At 40.8% G+C, this 20,920-nt stretch overlaps 1 protein-coding gene across 4 annotated transcripts in view; it reads right to left on the bottom strand.

The window, feature by feature from the left end:
- Positions 1 to 20,920, bottom strand: part of SYNE2 (spectrin repeat containing nuclear envelope protein 2) — a 135,424-nt gene that overhangs the window by 78,025 nt on the left and 36,479 nt on the right. For 3 of the 4 annotated variants that reach the window (XM_063090614.1, XM_063090615.1, XM_063090616.1), the window contains 14 exons: positions 19,751 to 19,933; positions 18,603 to 18,731; positions 17,884 to 18,005; positions 17,588 to 17,732; positions 16,011 to 16,142; positions 14,751 to 14,903; positions 14,422 to 14,631; positions 11,566 to 11,667; positions 10,525 to 10,644; positions 10,175 to 10,375; positions 8,664 to 8,837; positions 6,787 to 6,918; positions 3,546 to 3,742; positions 603 to 735 (listed from right to left, as the gene is read on the bottom strand). In XM_063090614.1, coding sequence (XP_062946684.1) covers positions 603 to 735; positions 3,546 to 3,742; positions 6,787 to 6,918; positions 8,664 to 8,837; positions 10,175 to 10,375; positions 10,525 to 10,644; positions 11,566 to 11,667; positions 14,422 to 14,631; positions 14,751 to 14,903; positions 16,011 to 16,142; positions 17,588 to 17,732; positions 17,884 to 18,005; positions 18,603 to 18,731; positions 19,751 to 19,933 — 2,133 coding nt within the window. Of the gene's footprint in view, positions 1 to 602; positions 736 to 3,545; positions 3,743 to 6,786; positions 6,919 to 8,663; positions 8,838 to 10,174; positions 10,376 to 10,524; positions 10,645 to 11,565; positions 11,668 to 14,421; positions 14,632 to 14,750; positions 14,904 to 16,010; positions 16,143 to 17,587; positions 17,733 to 17,883; positions 18,006 to 18,602; positions 18,732 to 19,750; positions 19,934 to 20,356; positions 20,581 to 20,920 lie in introns of those variants that run through there. The other variant, XM_063090617.1, reaches the window with a different exon arrangement.

Here is a 20,920-nt window from a genome sequence, read left to right as displayed (position 1 = left end):
TCCTTCAAAAAAACATCAATAGAACAAAAGCTTTTTAGTAGAAATAGCAATTCTGTATACAATAATTTAAAATTATGCATTTAAAATTTATGAATTAAGGTGGTGACCTGTTAGGTCAGTTGGTTAGAGAGCAGTGTTATAACACCAAGGTCAAGGGTTCAGATCCCCATACTGGCTGGCCACAAAAAAAAAAAAAAAAAATCATATCCATAAAATCACCACCATATTTTCTCCTTATTTTAATGTGTGTTTCCCTGTGTTGATAAGCTCCATTATTCAGGAAATCATGATAAACAATCCTATAAAGTTGTTTTTGGTTTATGTGAGGTTTTTTTTTTTCTGCATTTGCAAAATATGCCCCATAACAGAGCAAGTTTTAAATTTATATGTATTTGATAGGGTCAATTAAAAATATAGCGTAGAAATATATAAATGTACAGCATAAACAAATAGTTCTAAATCTGTAGAACGCAGATGCTATTAGCCCAAGTCTCATCCCTTATGTGCACATGAACATGGAGATTATCACACCAACCCAATACTTTTTCCCTATTATTTATTTCTGACCAATAATTATCAGAGCATATTCCACTACAACTTACAAAAAATTGGTTTATGTTGCTTCTGATTGTATCCAAGTCCTGAGACACATTAAGGGACTGTTCTTTCCAGTAATTCAGAGTTTGCTGAGAAGACTCCAACCACTTGGTTAACTCCTCTGAATCTCTGTTATAACTAACAGAAACAAAGCGAGAGAGAAAGGAAATTAGAAACATACTCTGATGATAATATGCATCACCACCATATTTTCTCCTTATTTTAATGTGTGTTTCCCTGTGCTGATAAGCTCCATTATTCAGGAAATCATGATGTGCATAAGGATTACATCATGTTTTATACCACGTCCCAAATCTGATGCTATTGGCATTTTCTAGGACTCTCTGTTATGACTAATCAAGAACAAAGAGGCATTTTAGTCTAAAATTTTTTTATTTCTCATTACAGCTACACAAAAGTATACCCATGGGTAAGAACAGAGATTATTTTCACACCTTAAATGTCCTCTCTAAATTTGTTTATAGTAAAAATATAACCAGTATTTATATAAATTGCATAATAGCAAAGTGCTGTTAGCTGAATGCCAAGTTATTTATCTGATGTGATGAAAATATCTAGTGAAAATGCTGCCCCTCTTGTAACTTTTAAACTTCTTCAGGTTAGCTGCTTCTGGTCAAAATGGTGGAACAGACAGTCCCCAGCATCCCTCTCTCCCACAAAACAACCAATTTACAACTATTTAAAACCAACAACAGCCAAGCTGTGGCCGCTAGAACTCAGGGGAAGAGGAGGAGAGACCTACAGAGTGCACGAAGGTGGGAGAAGGCACAATGAGAGAAAGAAAAAACTGCTCTGCTGAGCACACAGAGTAGGAGCTGGCAAAAGCTGCAGTTGTGCCCTTCGGATGAAGTTGCTTGGAGGTGGCAGGGGAGAAGAGGGCCTAGATGGCCCCCAGGCCAGAAAGATCACTAATAGGGTTCCTGTGGACCCACCCAGGAGTGTGGAGCCACAACAACTGAAAAAAAGGAGCCACTCAGAGGCCAGTGAGTCATCGCAGGGGACTGGTGCATGGCCTGTCCTATGGGAAGTGTTGGCAGTACAGGCAAACAAACACTGGGAGAACAGTGGGGCACAGCAAGGACAACTGATCTGCACCCCAATCAGCACAGGACCACTCAGAGGAGACTGGTCAGGAATATAGAATTGCATGGGGTGCAGTTTGATGAAAAAACTCAAGTCCAGACCAGAGTTTCTACACAACCCAGGTGCACTGGATCTCTTGAGAGCCAGAAGTACCTACAAAGTCAACCATTAAATCCTGAGGTGCACAAAAAGCCTTCTCTAGGGAATCAGCAACAAAGCAGCAATTTAGCTCAACCACACAGCTCAAATACTGGTCCCCACAGGAAGTTCCCCTATTTTAGAAGTAAGCAGAGAACAACAAATTAGTTCCAGCACAGAGTTTAAGTGGTGGGTACAGCAAATAATCCAACACAGAACTGAAAGAAAAAACAAAGTACCCACAACCAGAGACAAAGTTTGATATCAACTAGTAAAGGTCCATTTCACCTAAGAACAGCTATAACACCTAGAAGGACCAGAAGTCCCCTGGGCTACCAAGCCAGAAAGGGGGAAGGGCTGGGGGCCTCAGCAATGCCCCCTGACACGCGCAAACAATCCCAAAGGTGGGGGATGAGGCCCTTGGCTACACCCTCCCAACTCATGTAGCCAGCCCAGCAGCGACCACCAAGCCTCTGCAGGAAGCACCCTGGGCTCTCCCATCTGGGGTGGTGGGGGGCCTCAGGCCTCAGCCATGCCTCGCCCCCCAACACCCACAGTCAGCCCAGCAGCGACCACTGAGCTGCCACAGGAAGTGCCCCAGGCTCTCCTGAGCTGGGGGGGTGGAGGGCCTCAGGCCTTGGCCACGCCCCCCCAACACCAGCAGCCAGCCCAGCGGCAACCACTGAGCCACCACAGGATGTACCCTGGGCTCTCCCCACCTGGGATGGTGGGGGGCTGAGGCCTCAGTCACACCCCGCTGACACATTCAACCAGCCAGTGACCACCAAACTACTGCAGGAAGTGCCCTGGGCTCTCCCAAGCCGGAGCAGTGGGGGGGCCTCGGGCCTCGGGCCTTGCCACCCTGACAGGTGCAACCAGCCCAGCAATGACCACCAAGCCACAGCAAGAAGGGCCCCAGGTTCCCGAGTTGGAACAGTGGGGGGCAACGGCTTTTGCCACACACCCCTGACATCTGCACCCAGCCCAGCAGTGACCAAGGCACCACTGGAAGCCCCCCAGTCTCCCCTGTGGGAACGAGGAGGTGCCACAGGCCTCAATCCTGCCCCTCTTTCTTCCTCCTTCTTCCATGCCATTTCCTTCCCCTTTCCCCCTCCCCCTCTCTCCCAGCTGATCCACAACATCCTAGAATGTAAAAAATAATATTAATAAAATTACATTTTCTTACAAAAAAAAGAAGAAAGGAAAAAAAAACTTCAGATTAAGACAGCTCTCTAACAGGCAGAAATGTGAATGAGTTTTAAACTTTCTATGTTCTCCACCTTCTTTAAGTGGTCCATGATTATACCAACTAGGCCAAAAAAATTCTCTGAAGAACTTGAAAGACTTCTTCAAACAATTCTGTGAGCTAAAATTTTAAGACTTTTGGAAGAAGGTAGGAAAGAGCAACATCATGGCATAAAGGAAATATATGTACATACAGTTTTCTAACAGAATTCCTAGTTTCTATAGAAATGTATAAATGCTCCCCAACAAACTGATCACATATTATCTTGAGTCTAGTCAAACTAGTATCAGCAACTCTGGATCCCTTTTAGTATAGAAAAGGGACCCAACTGCTTTAGACTGTCAAAGAAAATAAAAGTACAAAAGAGGGACTGCATGTAAGATTTAGTTGCCTGCTGAATCCCTCTGAGGTCTTTATCCCCAGCAAAATTAGAAGCCAGTCAACCCCTAAGAAAACACACCTGAGCAGATGCTTCAAAAGTGTTTGCAGTCTGTGGAGTTCATGGTCAATTCTCTTGTTGAGGGACAACCACTGCTCTTCCAGTTTTGCAATCTGGCCCTCTAGTTCAGGACAGCTCACAGATGCCACCAGCAGTTTGCCTTCATTCAGAGTTTGGTAAAGCCGGGCATGCTTTCCGTCAATGCTTCTTTTTATTTGCTGATGAAAGTAAAATCATAGAATGAATTATTTAAAAAATAAAACTCAATCTATTTGCATATACTTCATTAAATCCCTACACTAGGGGCCACTGTAGAAACAATACAGTTTCCCAACCCCCAAGACTGGAGTCTGGCTGGCCAGACGTGATTGATGGTTTACTGATCAACTTTCATGATGAGAGTGTCCAATTAATACATTTCTGTAGCACAGATTCAACACTATAGACTTATGCATGCAAACCAAAAACCAAAACTCACAGATTTAGATCTGATAGTTAATTCTTCCATCTAAACAAAAAACAAACAAACAAAAAAAAACAAAAACAAGCTAGCAGTCTATAGACCACATTCAGCTTGCAGATATAGGTTTCATGTGACCTAAAGATTATTTTGAAAATCAAGAAGTTTTACATACAAAACAGGATTTCTAGCGTCTCTGGGAAAACTGGAAGATCTAGCCATTGTGAGTCTGCACTCTCATGGGGCAAAGCCTGGCTGTAACCTAGTAGCAATGGCTCCCATGAGAAGAGCCTACTCTCTTTAGTTCTCTCTGCCTCAGTCCCCACCACCCTCCTGATTGCAGATACAGCCAGCATTCCTTATTTCTGGTCTCCTGACTGGTGCCTGGAAGCATTTGAGATTGGGACTGAGACATATCAAGGGGATAAATAAGAAAACATTTCTCTATCATCTGTTAGATACAAATAGGGAAATTAATTTATTTCTCGAGTGTTCTAAATGTAAAGATTCAATAGGGAGAAAGGAAGATAACTTTAGAAGAACAAATTAAAACAGATAACGCATCATTAATGCAACTTCATGAAAAAAGAGAATTCTTCAAAACTGTGAATACAAGGACCCCCTGAAGAGAAGTCTGTCTAAAGGCAATTATGATCCACTGCTGGGTTCAGCTAATGCCATTTATCCTGACAGCTGTTTAATCTTTTTTTTGGGGGGGGGGGACCGGTAAGGGGATCGCAACCCTTGGCTTGGTGTCGCCTGCACCACACTCAGCCAGTGAGCGCACTGGCCACCCCTATATAGGATCCGAACCCGTGGCCTCCACGCGCACAGTGCCGCTGCGCTCCCAGCCCCGCACTCTCCTGAGTGAGCCACGGGGTCGGCCCGACAGCTGTTTAATCTTAAAAAATAAATTATTATTAAAATAGAACTTATGCTGTTTTCCAATTAACTTAAATCTTTTAAAAAATTACCAAGGAATTCCACTTTCAATGCCATTTCCACCACTCCCATTTGTAATCTCCCCCACAAACCCCATCTGAGCCCGTGAGCTAGAATAAAATATCTAACATCAGTATTAAAAAAATAGTTACAATTTTCTAAGTCCTTAAGTGTCAGACACTCTGTCTTTAGAATATCTCTGAGAAGTTTTATTTGTCCATTTTATACACAGGAGATGACTCTGTACCGGTCACTCAGACTGTGAGGTGCCAAGCAAGCATTTGAGCATGAGGGTGTGGGACTTCAGATGCCACACACTGACCCCTATGGCCCACAGCCCACAGATGTCCACCGATCAAGATGACAACACCTGTTGGATACACACAAACCTCTCCATGACTCTGAAGACTGAAAACAGCCTAAGAAGTCTATATATGGGATGGGCTTTATGAGATATGTCTTCTTTCAGTCTGGTAAATTTATTTAAAAGTCTTAGAACAAAAAAATTTTTTTTTTAAATTTCAAATTCAATAGAATCACACATGTTAAGGCATATGGTCAAGCTCCTATTAGAAATATGAGGGGGGAATAATCAAGCTCATACTAGACTGTTCATATAATTAGGTTTAAATATAGACAGTGCTCAACTTATGATGATTTGACTTATACTTTTTCAAGTTTACAATGGTTATTGGGACATATCCCCATCATAAGTAGAGGATATTAAATGCATTTTCTATTAGATGCATCAAAAATCGGGGCACGAGATGCATTTTCGACTTAAAATGGGTTTATTGGGATGCAACCCCATTGTAAGTCAAGAAGCATTTGTACTTATCTGTCTTCAACTGCATTCTTTCAGCTGTTCAGATGGTACCTTCTATGTTTGTAGACTAACAAAGAATTAAACAGTAGCCCCCACCCCACCCACTCCAGAGGACCCAGATTTACCACAGAGTTAGGCTCAATATAATAAAATTGCAACGAGACCAATTGTAGCTTTCTGGGCATACAGAGAATATAAATAAGGTGTTTCAGTATAAGGCAAATATTCTTATAGGAGCTAAAATGCCTCCAAGGAATAGCACAGCCCTGCCAAGTATTTCTTACTTTCATTTTCCATCCAGTCTTTTCAGGCAATAAACCTGCCTTTGAAGTTTTAAAGTTGATATTTGATAACTACCTCTAGCCGTCCAACTCAGACTCTGACTACATAGATTCTAAAGTGAAAACTAAGTATGTTAAGGTTCTGATGAGAAGATGTAAAAACTTGTTTTATCTTGTTGGTCACATTCTCAATGCCACTCAGAAAACCATTTTCAGGTTTCATCTTTTCTAAAGCATTGAAATCTGAGACACAGAGACAATAACAAAAGTTACACAAGAAAAGTTTTAAAGTTTGAAGTCTTTATACATTGCTAGTGGCAGGTAACAGATTATTGTCTGCCTCATAGGCTGTGCCCAATCATGGCTTCACTAGTAATAAAACTAAATATGTTTAGAGAGGCCCATGGTTTACAATGTTCTTTCCACTTTTCAGCTCGTTTCCCTATTAGTAGCCCACCAATATTGACCTCTGGAGACAGGTAAGAACTAGCTTATGTACATTCTACAGATACAGACGCAGAGAATTAGAGACAATAAGGTCACAAAGGTGACAAGTGAGAGAGCGGGACCCAAACCAATGTCCTCAGCCCCAAGCCAGACACGTGTTATGCTGAGGAGTTCATGGTCAAATACGGTCTCCCCGAATACGTCTAACAGTGAGCTGTGTGATGAACGATGTTTCATCTCAATTCAAATCATGCACCTTCGAAAATAAAACACATGCCTTTGACAATGTAAAGGGAAGCAAGATACCTGGTAAAATGAAATCCGTTCCACTAATCTTTCCTCTGTCTCTTCCACCAAACTCACAGAGGGCAATGTAGATGTGAGAGTTTCCAGGTCCTTTTCAAGAGATGCATAGTTTTCATCAAATTCTTCCCATCTCTAGAGAACCAAGAACATAAAACCAGTGGGGCCCTTTTCTAGACTGGTTCCAGATAGTGGCACATTAATCATAAAAACTAAGACAAACACTGAGGCCATACAAAATTAAAGCACAGATTCCAGGTGCGTCTGAGAGACGTAACCTACCCTAGTAAGAGCTCAGGGTCTAATGGAAAACAATTCCATTGCCTTTGAGGACAAGGTTTAAAAAAATCCAGTTAGCATTAGTTTTACGCTTGTCCTGTCAAAGTAGGTAATAGGATTAGAAGAGTAATACAATTAAGTTAAAGCGATACTTTTATCACCTCCAATAGAGACCTCAGGGCCATAAGAGAGCCTTTCTCTTATTTGGAAAGGCACAGAGCTAACTTTTCTTTTTATCTTTTTCTAAATTTTATTTTAAAGGTATTTATTTCTCAATTGAAACATATTGATTATACATATTTATGGGGTACAGAGTTATATTTCAATATGCGTATACAATGTGTGACGATCAAATCAGGGTAATTAGCATATTCATCATGGTAGATCTATCATTTCTTTGTGACGAGAACATCTGAGCTCTAGCTATTTGAGAACACAATGAATTATTAAGTATAGATGCCTAGCACTACTGTACACCACTAGAACTTATTTCTCCTATCTAGCTGTAATTTTGTGCCCATTAACCAAGCTCTCCTTACCCCTCCCCCCACCCCCTTCCCAGCTTCTAGTGAGCACAGCTAAGGCAACCGCTCTCCCCTGGTGAAGTGAAAGCCCACACTCGTCACACAAGACTTCGGTGGGCTTGTGCTTCAAGTAGCATGGTAGAATGATTGGTGGGCGTGAGCTTGGGCTTGGAGCAGTGAGGGCAAGAACAGCCTGCCAGGAGCTTCTGTTGAGAAAGGCCTGCTTGGGGAGTGTGGGCTCACACTTCAGCAGTGGGGCGCTCCTGCCTTCGCCTCAGTTTTGCCCTGCCCTAGCTCCCTCCTTTTCCATGGAAGTCCACCGCTAGGTTCCCAGCATACCACAGAGCAGACTTATTGACACTAAAAATTATCTACTGGAAAAATAACCACCTCACTAATTCTCATATCTATTCAAATACGTGGGCCACCTGACTTTTATATCGCACTCACTGGACCCATGGAGTCTTTTTTTTTAAATACCATGAAATATTATTATAAATATCAATTTGATGCACTAACTAAAACATAAATTGTGTCAGCACAAAATAACACTATTACATGACCAGGTTGAATATTTCCTTCCTTATTTCCTTTATGTGCTAACAGTGGCTATACAAGGTAAACCTTTATGTCAGAGGGGAAAACCTGAACACTGACAAGGAGCTTTATGCGGGCTTAATTGTTTTTCTTTGAATTGAGACAAGAGTGTCATGAATCCATTTTAGCAACAGAACATTGGGTCTGTTCTCTTAAAGGAGTACAGTTTCTGAACCTCCAACAGTTTCATCCAAATGATCTCATTCAAAGCCTCAAAGTGCTTTCAATTTCGTTTATTCATACCCATACCTAAAAGGAAGAAAGGTGCCATACCATCCCAGATTTACATATGAGAAATCCCAGCTAATCTTTCATTCAGAGAATAGAGTCAGAAGTAGGCCAGGGGTCCACATTCCTCACTGTGATGTTCCCGTTTCCCTGTAGCTTAATGATAACTAGATGTTTGTTTACACACCTGGAGGTCATGGTTAGAAATCAGGAATTCCCAGCTTAAGTACAAAGTGTATATAACCCAAATACCTGCAACAAACTCTGCAGCTTCATGCCATGTTGGCGTGACCTTTCTTCTAGTAATTTAACTTCTGTTACTTGTTCTTTCCAAAATGTCTCTCTCTTTTGCAATAAAGAAGGAAACATTTTGGCAGAGTATGTTTGGATCAACAACATGTCAGCAGCAAGCTTCTGGAAAAAAACCTGTAAGATGGCAAAGGTCTTTAGTATTTATTATTTTAAAATTGTGAAAATCTTAAAAAGCAATCTACTTCAACTGTTTATTGAGTTATTTTTGTGTTTTAATCCAAAACCCTAGGACATCCCATGCAGAGTCAAACATATGAGAAAACAAAAGAAAATTGAAATGGATTCCTTAGTCTACAAACACTAACGGAATTTTAACAAATTATAAAAAAATATTATCCTTAAGTAGTATTTTCCACAAAATAATCCATTTTAAACAGCCAACATTATTGTTAGTCAATTTCAGTTTCCAGATCTTTTTAAGTCACTTGTTTTGAGTTTTTAAAACATTACAAAAAGGTAGATGCCAATGTGGCTAATGAATTTTAAGACTAATAAGTTGCAATGGATAGATGTGCATACCCAAGCAAGCCCACACATTCCACACACAGGGCCTAAACCTCGGCTCTAACTTCTATACAACAAAATGGCTAAATAAAGGGCATTTCCTGATGGGGGTTTATAGGGATCCTGGTCCATAAAGTTTCCCATATTTGTGCTTCAAGAACCTTTAAAGAGGAATGTTTGACTTCCCATGGTTCTCCATTCAGTCTGCTGCCTCCAGTTGTTCACAGGGACCTCCTTATTATGTGAATCTCTCGAAAAGGATAGATACATAGAAGGCTTTATAAAAGCATGTAGCAAAGGGCCTGGCACACTGTAGATCATTAATATTATTTTCTCCTCTTCCTCTTTATCCTTTATACAATATTTACCTTTCAATTTTTCTGAGACTAAGGTCCACTTACCAAAGGCCCTAGACTGTGGGCTTGTCAAAGGTAAAAAAAAAAAAAAAAAAAAAATCTTACACATTTTTTATTCTCAGCACCCAGATTACTGCATATCTTTAGTTGGTGATCATGAGGTTGTTGTTTAATGAAATGAATGGAAACTTAAAGGATTTATTATAATATTGTGCTAGATAACAATATCTCTTCTTTTTGATTTCAGTTCTCAAGAAAGCCTTTCCTAACCTCCCTAAGTCAATTTCTCCTATTAAACACTCTCATAGAACGTATCCTGATTTTAATTTTAAATGTTTGAAGATTTGTTGAAAAATGTCTGTCTTCTCAGTCTGCAGAAAGCTCCACAAATGGAAGGAACCGTGTCTGCTTTCACTCACAGTTGCATTCCTAGAGTTTACCACGGTTCCTGGTACATACTAAGCACTCTAGTAGCTGTTCATTAAAAGAATGAATGCTGTATATTTCACCAAGGAAGAAAATGGACAGTTTCTGTCCACACTCAGAAACACCTAAGTGTGTAGAAGAGGTGATCTGAACCGTGTGTCTTACCTTATGATTTTGTATTTGAGCCTGTAAAGCAACTTTACTTTTGGTCTGGTGTAGGTGGTCATGAGCAAGCTTTTCCTTTCCAATATTCACCAGCTCCACCATGCCTTGCAACAAAGCATCTTGCTGGCTGTCAGTGATGAAAGGGCTGCTGAGTTCTGCGTACCTGGCTCTCAGGATTCCCCATGTGCTGTCCAGTACATCCTGGAAAGAAAAGAGCAGGTGTGCACAAGCATTTTCATTCAACCAGGAAAAAAGTTCAAATGAAGAACAAATCTAAACTCTTGGTGGAAGAAAAAAGTCTTCCTCCTTACAATCATAGTGCTGAGTGAATGTTTTCTGCTTAGGCATACCTCTAATTTGTACACCTCCTGGAGTAAAACATAAGGTAAATGAAGCCTCTCCCCTTCATCTCTTAGTTTGGCCACTCGGCTCTCAGAGTTCTGCAGCTCTACTGCATACGCATCTGCTTTCTAAGTGAGAGACAGTACGAAAAAGGAAAACCGTTTAAAAAGTCAGGGAAGTACTCATATTCATTATAAAAGAATAAACAGTACAGTATGAAATTAAGGGAAAAATGAGAGTCCCACTCCCCTCTCCAGCTCTCCTTATCCATCTCCCCAGAGGTCCCACAGGTGAGTTTGTTCCTGACACACTGAGCATATACCGGTAGCGCTATATGTGCATATCCTTAAACTCAGTGAACTGCACCACAGCACTGTGTCCTGTAGTTAGCACTTCTCCCTTATCGGCTCTTCAGCATCTTCTCAAGTCAGTACACACACATCTGGCTCCTTTTAAACAGACACATAGTATGCCACTGTAAGGGTGCACCCTGTGATAATAACAGGCAGCTTTTAATGGTCTTTTGGGCTACTGACAGTTTTTAATTCAAGCCATGCTGCCAGGTCCATCCTTGAATATTATAGACGTATTTCTCTTTATGCACTTGTCTTATTCCTTAGGATGAATACAAGTCCAGCATCCAGAACAGTGCCTGAACATAGTAGTACGTCCACAATTAATATTTGCTAAATAAGTGAAATCAAATTGCTGGTAGATGGAAGAGTATTTATGCTTAAATTCTGATACACAGCCAAATGATCCCCAGAACCTGGGCTAATGAACGTTCTTACCAAGATGACACGCTGACCAACACCAGATGCACAATTTTGCCAGGGTGATAGGGGAAAATGGTGTATTGTTTTAATACGTGGTGCTTCAGAAAGTATTACTTAAGAGGTGTTTTAAAAGGCCAACATATATAGTTTTCATTTTTATTTATTTACTTAAGCCTTGGCACTGCTCACAAAGGGAAGTGGTTCAGAAGCACAGGTTATATATGACTCTTTGGTCCAAGGATAGGTCGGTTTGAATTATTTTGACTTTGTTACCTGCAGCTGTTCACCAATACTTTGGCCACTAATTTCATTCAAAGACTGTTGTAAAGATGTCTTATTCTTAATGAGTTGATCATATAATCGTTTTATTTCATTCTGTAAAAAAAGATAAAGGTAGGAAATGAGCAATCTCATGTAGGTCTTTGCTACCTTTTTTATATTTAGTTGATTTTTATAATTTTTGTGATGTTGGAAATTTCAAACATATACAAAATAAGAGGAATCCCCACCTTAGCAGGATTGAGCTTCAACAATTACTGACTCACGCCTGGCTTTCTTCCCTCTATACCCTCCCCTTAGCTCTCTTGACTCTACCTAACCTCCCGTCCCATAGGTTATTTTGAACCAATACCAGGTATCAAGTCATTTCATCAGCATATGTTTCAGTATGAATCTCTAAAAGATAACGATTCTTCTCTTTAAAAATACTACAATATAGAGCATGTATAGGAGCTTCTGGTCAAGATGGCAGAATAGATGGTCCCCAGCATTACTCTCTCCCACAAGTCAACCAATTTACAAATATTAAAAAGCAAGGATAGCCAAGCGAGGGCCACTAGAGCTCAGGGGAAGAGGAGGAGAGACCTACGGAGTACATGAAGGTGAGATAAGCCATGATGAAAGAAAGAAAAAAACACTCCAACCATTTTGAGCCCCAGCCGGTTCAAGTCTGGCCCTGGTAAGCACACAGAGCAAGAGCTGGCAAAAGCCACAGCCGTGCCCTTCCTATGAAGTTGTTTGGAGGTGGCAGGGGAGAAGAGGGCCTCGGTGGCCCCCAGGCAAGCAAGACCTTTAATAGGGTTCCTGTGGACGCACATAGGAGCAAGAAGCTACAACAACTGAAAAAAAGGAGCCACTCAAGAGGCCAGTGAGTCAGCGTGAGGAACCAGTGCATGGTCCGCCCCATGGGAAGTGTTTGGAGTGCAGGCAGTGGGGGAGATGGGCCCATGGGAGGAACACTGGGGCACAGCAAGGACAGCTGAACTGCACCCCAATCAACGCAGGACCACTCAGGAATACAGAATTGCATGGGGTGCAGTTTGCTGAAAGACTCAGGCCCTGATCAGAGTTTCTACACAATCCAGGTGTACCAGATCTCACAAGAACCAGAAGTACTTACAGTCAACCATTAAATCCTGAGCTGCACAAAAAACCTTCCCCAGAGAATCAGCAGCAAAGCAACAATATAGCTCAAGTGCTGGTCCCCACCGGAAGTTCCCCCATTTTAGAATTAAACAAAGGATAACAAATTAGTTCCAGTGCAGAGTTTTAGTGGTAGGAGCAGCAAATAATCCAACACAGAACTGGAAGAAAAAAAAAATACCCACAGACCAGAGACAAAGTTTGCTATTAACTAGTAATGGTCTCACATCACCAAAGAACACCTATAAAACCTAGAAGGACTGGAAGTCCCCTGGGCTACCAAGCCAGGGAGGAGGGAGGGCTGGGGGCCTCAGCTACGTCCGCTGACACCCACAGCCAGCCCAGTGACAACTACTGAGCTGTTGCAGAAAGTGCCCGGGCTCTCCTGAGTCTGGGTGGTGGGGGGCAGAGGGCCTTGGCCACGCCATCCTGACACCTGCAACCAGTGTAGGCAGTGCCCCGGGCTCTCCTGAGCTGGGGTGGTGGGGGCCAAGGGCCTCAGCCACACCCCACTGACACCTGCAACCAGCCCAGTGATGAACCCCAAGCCGCTGCAGGAAGTGCCCTGGGCTCTCCAGAGCTGGGGCAGTGGGAGGGCTTTGGCCACGCCCCCCCCACACTCACAACCAGCACAGCGACAACCACCAAGCTGCCACAGGAAGCACCCCAGGCTCCCAAGATGGGACAGTGGGGCATGGGAGCGTGGTGAGGGCTTCAGCCACACCCCGCTGACATCTGTACCCAGCCTAGCTGACCAAGACACCACTGGAAGCCCCCTGGTTTCCCCTGCAGGAACGAGGGCAGTGCCCCAGGCCTCAACCCCACCCCTTCTCTTTCCTCCTTCTCTTACTCTATTTCCTTCTCCCTTCCCCTCTCCCCTTCCCTCCTAACTGCTCCACAACATCAATATAAAAAAATATTAATAAACTTAAAAAAATATATACTACAATATAAAAAAAACCCAGCAAACAACAACAATACTATAATATATTCTCTCTAAAATCAACAATTCCTTAGTATGTTTAATAATACAGACAGTGTTCACCTTTCTCTAATCACCTATAAATTTCCTTCTTTCTTTGTTTCAGTTGGGACCCAAACGAGGTCCATATATCACGAGTTAATATGTTCTTACATCTCTTATAATCTGCAGACTCTCCTATCACCTCTCTTTTTTGTTTCTTGGATTTGTGTGCCTGTGAAAAAACAGGTCATTTGTTCTGTACAGTTTCCCACAGTCTGGGTTTGGTAGTTTGCACCCCCGTGGTGCTGTTTAATGTGACAATTTTAGTAGCTTCCTAACTGGTCTACATGCCTCAAGTCTCTCTCTCTCCAATCCACTTAAGACAACTGCGAGATGAATTTACCCAAAACATACACAGACAGTCATTCTTTTGCTCAAAAACTTAAATGGCTCCCTCTTACCTACAAATTTAAATAGAAATCCTTCCATATAACAATCACTAAATTGCTAAATGTAGTACAGGAAAACAAACATTATGTTAGCTCATTCTAACAAATTCATACCCAAGAATTTGGAAAGGTCTCATTTTTAAATGGTCTCCAACCATGAGCAATGGGAGAGTCTCAGTTTCCCTTAGCAATTCCTATTAACGAATGCCACCAGGAATAGGAATTAATGGAAATTAGGGGTCCGTGCTGTAACCTAAAACAGTGCCAGAGCAGGCCGTGTGCTCAGAACTGTACCTGATAACTGTGGTTATAGTTGAGGCCAGCTTTCAGGGACTTGCTTCTAGAGGCAGCTGTAGCTTGGGTGTGCTCCAGGCAGAATTGAAGGTTATCAAAACATTCAGTAAGCAAGCTGGTGTTCTTGCCAGGCCAAGTCATGGCTTTCAAAAGATCAAGCTTCTTGTCGCTCATAGCTAAATAAAGTTTCTTCAGCTCAAGAGCCAGTGTCTGCAAAGTGGAGAGGAAGGAAGACACAATGAATGATCTTTGACTTCAAGTTTCGGCTGTGGCTTAACCAGCTGGGCTGCAGTAATGGCCCACACATGGGCTCCTTAGACGTGCCCTACCTCGTAGTGCACCAGCTGTGCAGACACATCCTCTCTGAAAAGCCCAGGTGTCTGCAGCATCTCCTCCACTCTGCCAAGGCACTGACTGAGGGTCAGAAATAGTTCAAATAACTTCTTGTCCAAATTGATATACGTTTCTTCTGTCATGTTTTCCTGAATCAAGAGGAGAAAAGAAAAAAATAAAAATCATTAGGATTCCTTGCCTTGCTAAGCCTACATTTTCCCAGGTTTCCATCATAGCTTACAATTTATGTTATACTTTTTAAATAATGAGTAGTTCCACTCTGTGAACTAGGTAGCAGAACAAATAAATAAACAAAATTAAGATTTTAACTCTGAGAAACACAAGTTTAAGAAACTCAGAGGTAGGTAGTTATTGACTGGTGAATGGAATTAAAAGGTAAATCAGAAGAAGATCTTCCTTAGCAGGACTGTCGAGGTGGAAGCGTGGTCCCGCATAAATCATACTGTCCCTGTTCCCACTGCTTCCTGCCCTCCATGTCTTAATGTAGGGGAAAGTAGGTTAGTTAAATCAAGTGTAGCCAGGAGAAGGAAAAGAAGTCACTGAAGAGAAGCATGAAGGGGTTGATTAGAAAGAGGAGGTACAGTATCTTAAAGATAGGATGGGCTGTGGAGCAGGGGAAGTTAGGAATGTTGTTTGTGGGCTGATTATGAGAATCAAGGCCACCCTTGTATGTACAACTCTAAGGGCGGGAGATGTTGGGGTAGTGTAATTGTTCCCCGTGAGTTTGGGAGCCACAGATCTGTTTTTATAAGCTGCTGGAACCAACTTTTTCTTTATCCATGGTCATCTTGAATTCCTGACAAGTTACAAGTCGTTTAGGAGCATGTTAAAGCTAGTAATCACCCCAACTTGGGCTCTGTCTCCTGTCTTCTCCGGTGGCTACCTAACATTACCTAGCACACCATCTCAGCAGTAAGCCTACCCAGGGTTGGAAAGCTTGCCGATACTCCCTCCCTACCTTCTTTCCTCACCCTTCTAATCCCAGATCACCACTGCACACAGCACAGACCAATCGCCACCCTCTTTCTGCTCATGCTGGACTCAGGCTCAGAATCCTTTGCCCACAGTGCACTAGGCAGCCACTTACATTTATGAGAGTTGGCAAGCAAGAGAATTCTATTTGCAATTCTAGGAACTGTTCCATTATTTGTTCAGTGAAGAAAATTATGACCAATTTATCTCCCTTCTTTTTTATGTTATTGCAATGAGGAAAATATACAACGTGCAGCTTCTACCTGTGTCTGAAGATTATCTGCTTCTTGACGCAGGTCTTCAAGTTGGGTGGTGTAGGTTTTCAGTTCTTCAGTTGTTGGGTATCTAAAGTTATACACACTCACACTGGGTAGAATACTCATATTTGTGGCAACCTACTTGAAAAAGGGAAACTTTATTAGTGACAATTTGTGATCCTGCTGAAGTTAACATAAACTGCAAAAATGCCTTCTGAGTTACCTTCCTGGCAAGCATTTTTGTCTATCTTGTCATTTATAAGAAAAATAATTAAACTTTAAATATTTTAGACAGCTTTAAAAAGTCATGACAGGCTATACTTAGATACTGGAGGGTCCATCTGGACATTAAAAATGAAGGAAAAGGAACTGTAATTTGAGCAATAAAGTAAAATCACCAGTCTTTTAATTTAGTAGCAATAATATTCATGTTATAAGGTTACCTGTTTATTTACTTGGATTTACTGTTTATTTTCTAGTTCATTTACTAGTTGGCTCCTGGTAAAGCTAAGTATTAGAATAGAATGTAAGTCACTCCCAAGGATGGATTTGCATTTTGATGTGGTATTAAAAGCAAAATAAGTATTAAAAATGAAATGAGATTTCAGGAGGGAGAATGACACAGAGTTAATATCTTGCTCAAATTAGAAAACTAACATATAAAAAGAAACAGGGTGGGGAGATGGATGACTCTGCTTGGGGAAAGAACATCCATCTGACTGATGGCGGTCTATCCTTTGAAAGAGAATGATGTACCTGTGATAGGGTATCTAACAAGGAGAAACAAGTCATAGTGTGCATAGTTATGTTATAGTGTGTATTAAAAGGAGAAACCAAGACTACAGCCCTACCAGTGAGTTTAATTTAATTGGTCAACTAAGGTTCTCAACAGAAATGATGAGAACTGAAAAGTTCCCGCCAGACTGAGGAATCAGGAAATCATTGGTGACCTTTGCCCTGGCATTCTGAGCACACTGTTGAAGGCAAAAGCCTGACTGCTGGAGCCACAGTGCTATTCTGCTCACATGCTCCCTGTTTGGAGAGAAAGCCAGCAGTAGCTGGCACAATGGGCCAACCCATATCAAACCTGTAATGGCAGTGATAAGGTGTGGTGGACGGAATGCCAACTGACAGGTGTCGTTGGCACAGGGTCTGGCACCTGGTAAATTCCGAAGAATATTCTGATGAACAAATGACACTCACAGTGCACTGCATAGTTTTTAAAAGTGCTTTTTAAAATATATATATTATTCATTCTTTTATTCATTCAACAAATAGTAACTGAGAGTCTATGATGTTCCAGGTACTTCTAGGCACACAAATGTGAACCAGGCAGACATGGCCTTCCTCTGCCCAGACCATCTAAGGGGGGACACAGACAAATCAAGATATGCGTATTCAGTAAGTGCTATGACGGACACCTAATGCAGATTTCCAGGATCGAGAAAAAGTGTCACTTGGCATCTTTGCTTTCTGAAAATAAACTGCTACATAATGCAGAACACACATGTTTATTTAGTGAACACTTGTTGGATCTTCAAAGATAAACATGCTTATTTACACATGTATAGACACACACTGACCTGAGGCTCCACAAGCTGAGGTACAGGTGACTTTATTTTTGATGACAGTTCATGATGTAGATATTGCCATTTATCTCCACTTTGGCCCTGGGATGACAAGATCAAGTCTGGAGCCTCATTTTCAGAGTTACATCTTGTGTTGCTTCTGAGGAAGAACAAAAGGTGAAAAGAACAAGCAACATAAAACATTTTATATTTCATTCAGACAATGTTTCATGAGAGATTTTTAAAGAAACACTCTTTAATTCACCCAATCATAAAACTATTGAATGTCCAACTATTTAAACATGTTTTACCTCTCAGATGATTCTTGAGTTGTATCTTTATCATGTTGGCAATACTGGAGCCACATTTTCTTAGCATTAAATTCTATGAATTTGATAAAATCTTTCTGTTCCATTGGTTTTAACTCCAGAACCTATAATTGAATAAGATTGAAATGGTCCACTCAATCATGTTTTTCAATTACTACCCAAGGATTTCTTCTGTTAAAATAATCTAATTTTGAACCACTTCCTAATTATTTACTATTTCTCTCTTGCTTGCTTGTTCTTGTTCAATTTTATTTCTCAAAAACCTATTTAAAATACTCGCACAATAACCAAGTGTTATTCAATCTATATTACATAAGGAAAGTCACCCAAAATATAACAACACATTTTGAAATAATAGGCAAAACCATGCTGCAGTTACAGAGTAAGTTCACCCTGAAGATGTTTGCTTAGTTTGATACGAGCATAAGATGTAAGTTAATAAAGGAGCAAAGTTAGAGTGTCCCCCACAGCAGCAGATGAAAGTAAACTAAGTGTTGCAGGAAACTCAAAACTCAGAGCTGCTGCCTACAATGCACACACGTGCGTGTGAGCACATGCACATCCACACGCACACATCACTTTTTGCATCTAGTCACAGAAGCAGACACTCCAAAGGCAGTTCAGTATTTATTTAGTCCAAAGGGAAATTCCATATGAAAAGCTTTATTCTTGTCCTTACAACTGCTGGGGGCTGAAATTACCTGTTGCTGCTGGAAATCTTTTTGTTTGCTGAAATGTGGCCTTTCAGTTACAATAGATTCCAGTTCAGACAGGTTAACTGGCTGGAGAACTTTCTGATGTTCTGAAGGTTTCTTTGGAAGGAGAGCACGCTGCAAAAAAATTTCACGATGGCAGACTATTTAAAAAGAAAGCCCCGCTTTATCTCAATTCTAATAATAGACTACATAATGGAGAAGTTTTATATGAAGTAAATGACACAATTTTGTTATTTACTATAATTATATACTATGATTTAATGTACTTATTTCATAACAACTTTAAAAATCACTATATTTGATGAAGTGATCATTTCATTTCCTCAAACTAATTCATCCAATGAATTATAAAAGCCAGGAAATTTATTGCCTTTTTTTAAGCAAAAAAAAAAGTCAAAAAGGAAACAGCATTATGCTTATGAATTCAAATTTCCCCTATGTGTAAAATATAAGCATATTTTTTAAAAAAGAGAGAGAGAGAGAACATATTAGAATGAAAGAACCGTATGGCCTATGGATCTGCAACCAACCTGATTTCTGTTAATATAAGCCCGTAAGTAGAAATCACTTGAAGTTTGGGTGCGAATCTTATATATCCTACTTATAAGATGTATATTTGCATTTATAAACACAGAATGCTTTTAAAAATCATGAGAACACTTTAGCTGTATGATACTTTGATTAGTATATACAAACATTTGCAAATGAATAACAAAAGTACTCTAGAAACAAATTTTGTGTTTCTAAAGTCAAATTTTAATCTTATCTAAAAAGGGCTTCATTTTCCAGTCAACTGCAGTCACAAAATTCCTATAAAATACATCCTTCTTTTAAGAAGAAGCTTTACACAAGGTATCTTTACCAGCAATAACACTCAACTCCATCAAACCAACCCAAACCAAACCACCACTATCACCAACAACCACCTAGAGATAAGAAACCTGCACAGTAAAATGAAATAAAAATAACAAAAGCCAGCGTACCCATCTGTTACAGTTTTAAGAGGCATAATTCTTTTTTTACTTAGTACAGTTTCTCTGTAGTTAGTTCATCACCTCCACCCGGTGTTTTCTTCTGGTGGGTCTGCCATATATGTATATCAACATGTACATCTACACATGGCCATATTTTACCTGGTCTTCACTGTACTTCTCCTGAAGCATCATCTGCACTTTTTCCAAATTGCACTTCACAGTTTTTAGTTTCAGGGAAAGTGCTTCAGCCTCATGGTGAGTGGCTCCACTATCTCCTAGGCCCTGATCTTTGCAATTCTCTAATAGAGAGGCAACCTTGTGCTCAATCTCTGTTAGCATAGCCTAGGAAGTAAAATCATTTAATTATTCAGAGTGTTGATCTTGAACAAGTGTTGTTTCCCAAAATAAGTTAGATTTACTCTCTTAAGTGTATAGAAGTCCCAGAAACACAGGATGGAAGGGACCTTGGAAAAACAGAAACTTCCACATAATTCCCATGCTTTTCAGCAGTGGTACAACCAAGCCAACCCCAATTGCAGACGTCACCCTCTAAAATAATTTAAATAAGTGATTTTATAATCACTTTAGCAAACACAGCAGAATGCACCCAGCAGAGCATAGTGGTTAACAACACAGACACTGGAATTAGACTACCTGGGTTCAAATCCCAGCCCTGCCACTTAGTAGCTGTGTAAACATGGGCATCTTACTTTATATGAGTATGCCTCTAGTGACCTGCAAAGTGGGAATAACAACAGAACTTACCTCCTAGGGCCATTGTGAGGTGTTAATAAGTTAAATCCATGTACTATGGCCAGGCCTTGACACATAGTCTGTGCTTGAAAAGTGTTGACTATTATTTTTTCCCCACCTTCCTAATCTTCTCTGTTGCGATCCAAGTGTCCAGTAGGAATTTTTTAAAAAATCCACACAGCTATTTTAAAGTTCTTTCCTCTGCTCTTTTCTTTCTCTTTCTTAAGCCAAGTAAGCCTCCAGATTATCAGAAGAACACCACAGAAGAAATAGTTTGGAACCTAAAATACTTAGTCATTGATACAACTGGCTAATTTACACACAGGTTTAAAAATAAATCTGCTGGATGAAGTAAGTTTCCCTGTAAGTCAGGTCATTGTATTCCTCCTCGGCAGATCAAGTTTTCCCTGGGCTGCAGCTCAGGAGCCCACTCAGTCATGCCAGCTGGCTGGGCACACAAGTCGGCAGCAGCATTCATCCCCACGTTCCAGCACCAGACTATTTGTGCAAAAACTGGGCATATGACTAAGAATGAATTCAGTTTGCTGAGAGAAACTTAAGGGAAAACTCTATCCT

This window comes from Cynocephalus volans, chromosome 3, assembly GCF_027409185.1.
Source record: "Cynocephalus volans isolate mCynVol1 chromosome 3, mCynVol1.pri, whole genome shotgun sequence".
Taxonomy (NCBI): domain Eukaryota; kingdom Metazoa; phylum Chordata; class Mammalia; order Dermoptera; family Cynocephalidae; genus Cynocephalus; species Cynocephalus volans.
This window is presented reverse-complemented; position numbering and strand designations above follow the sequence as displayed.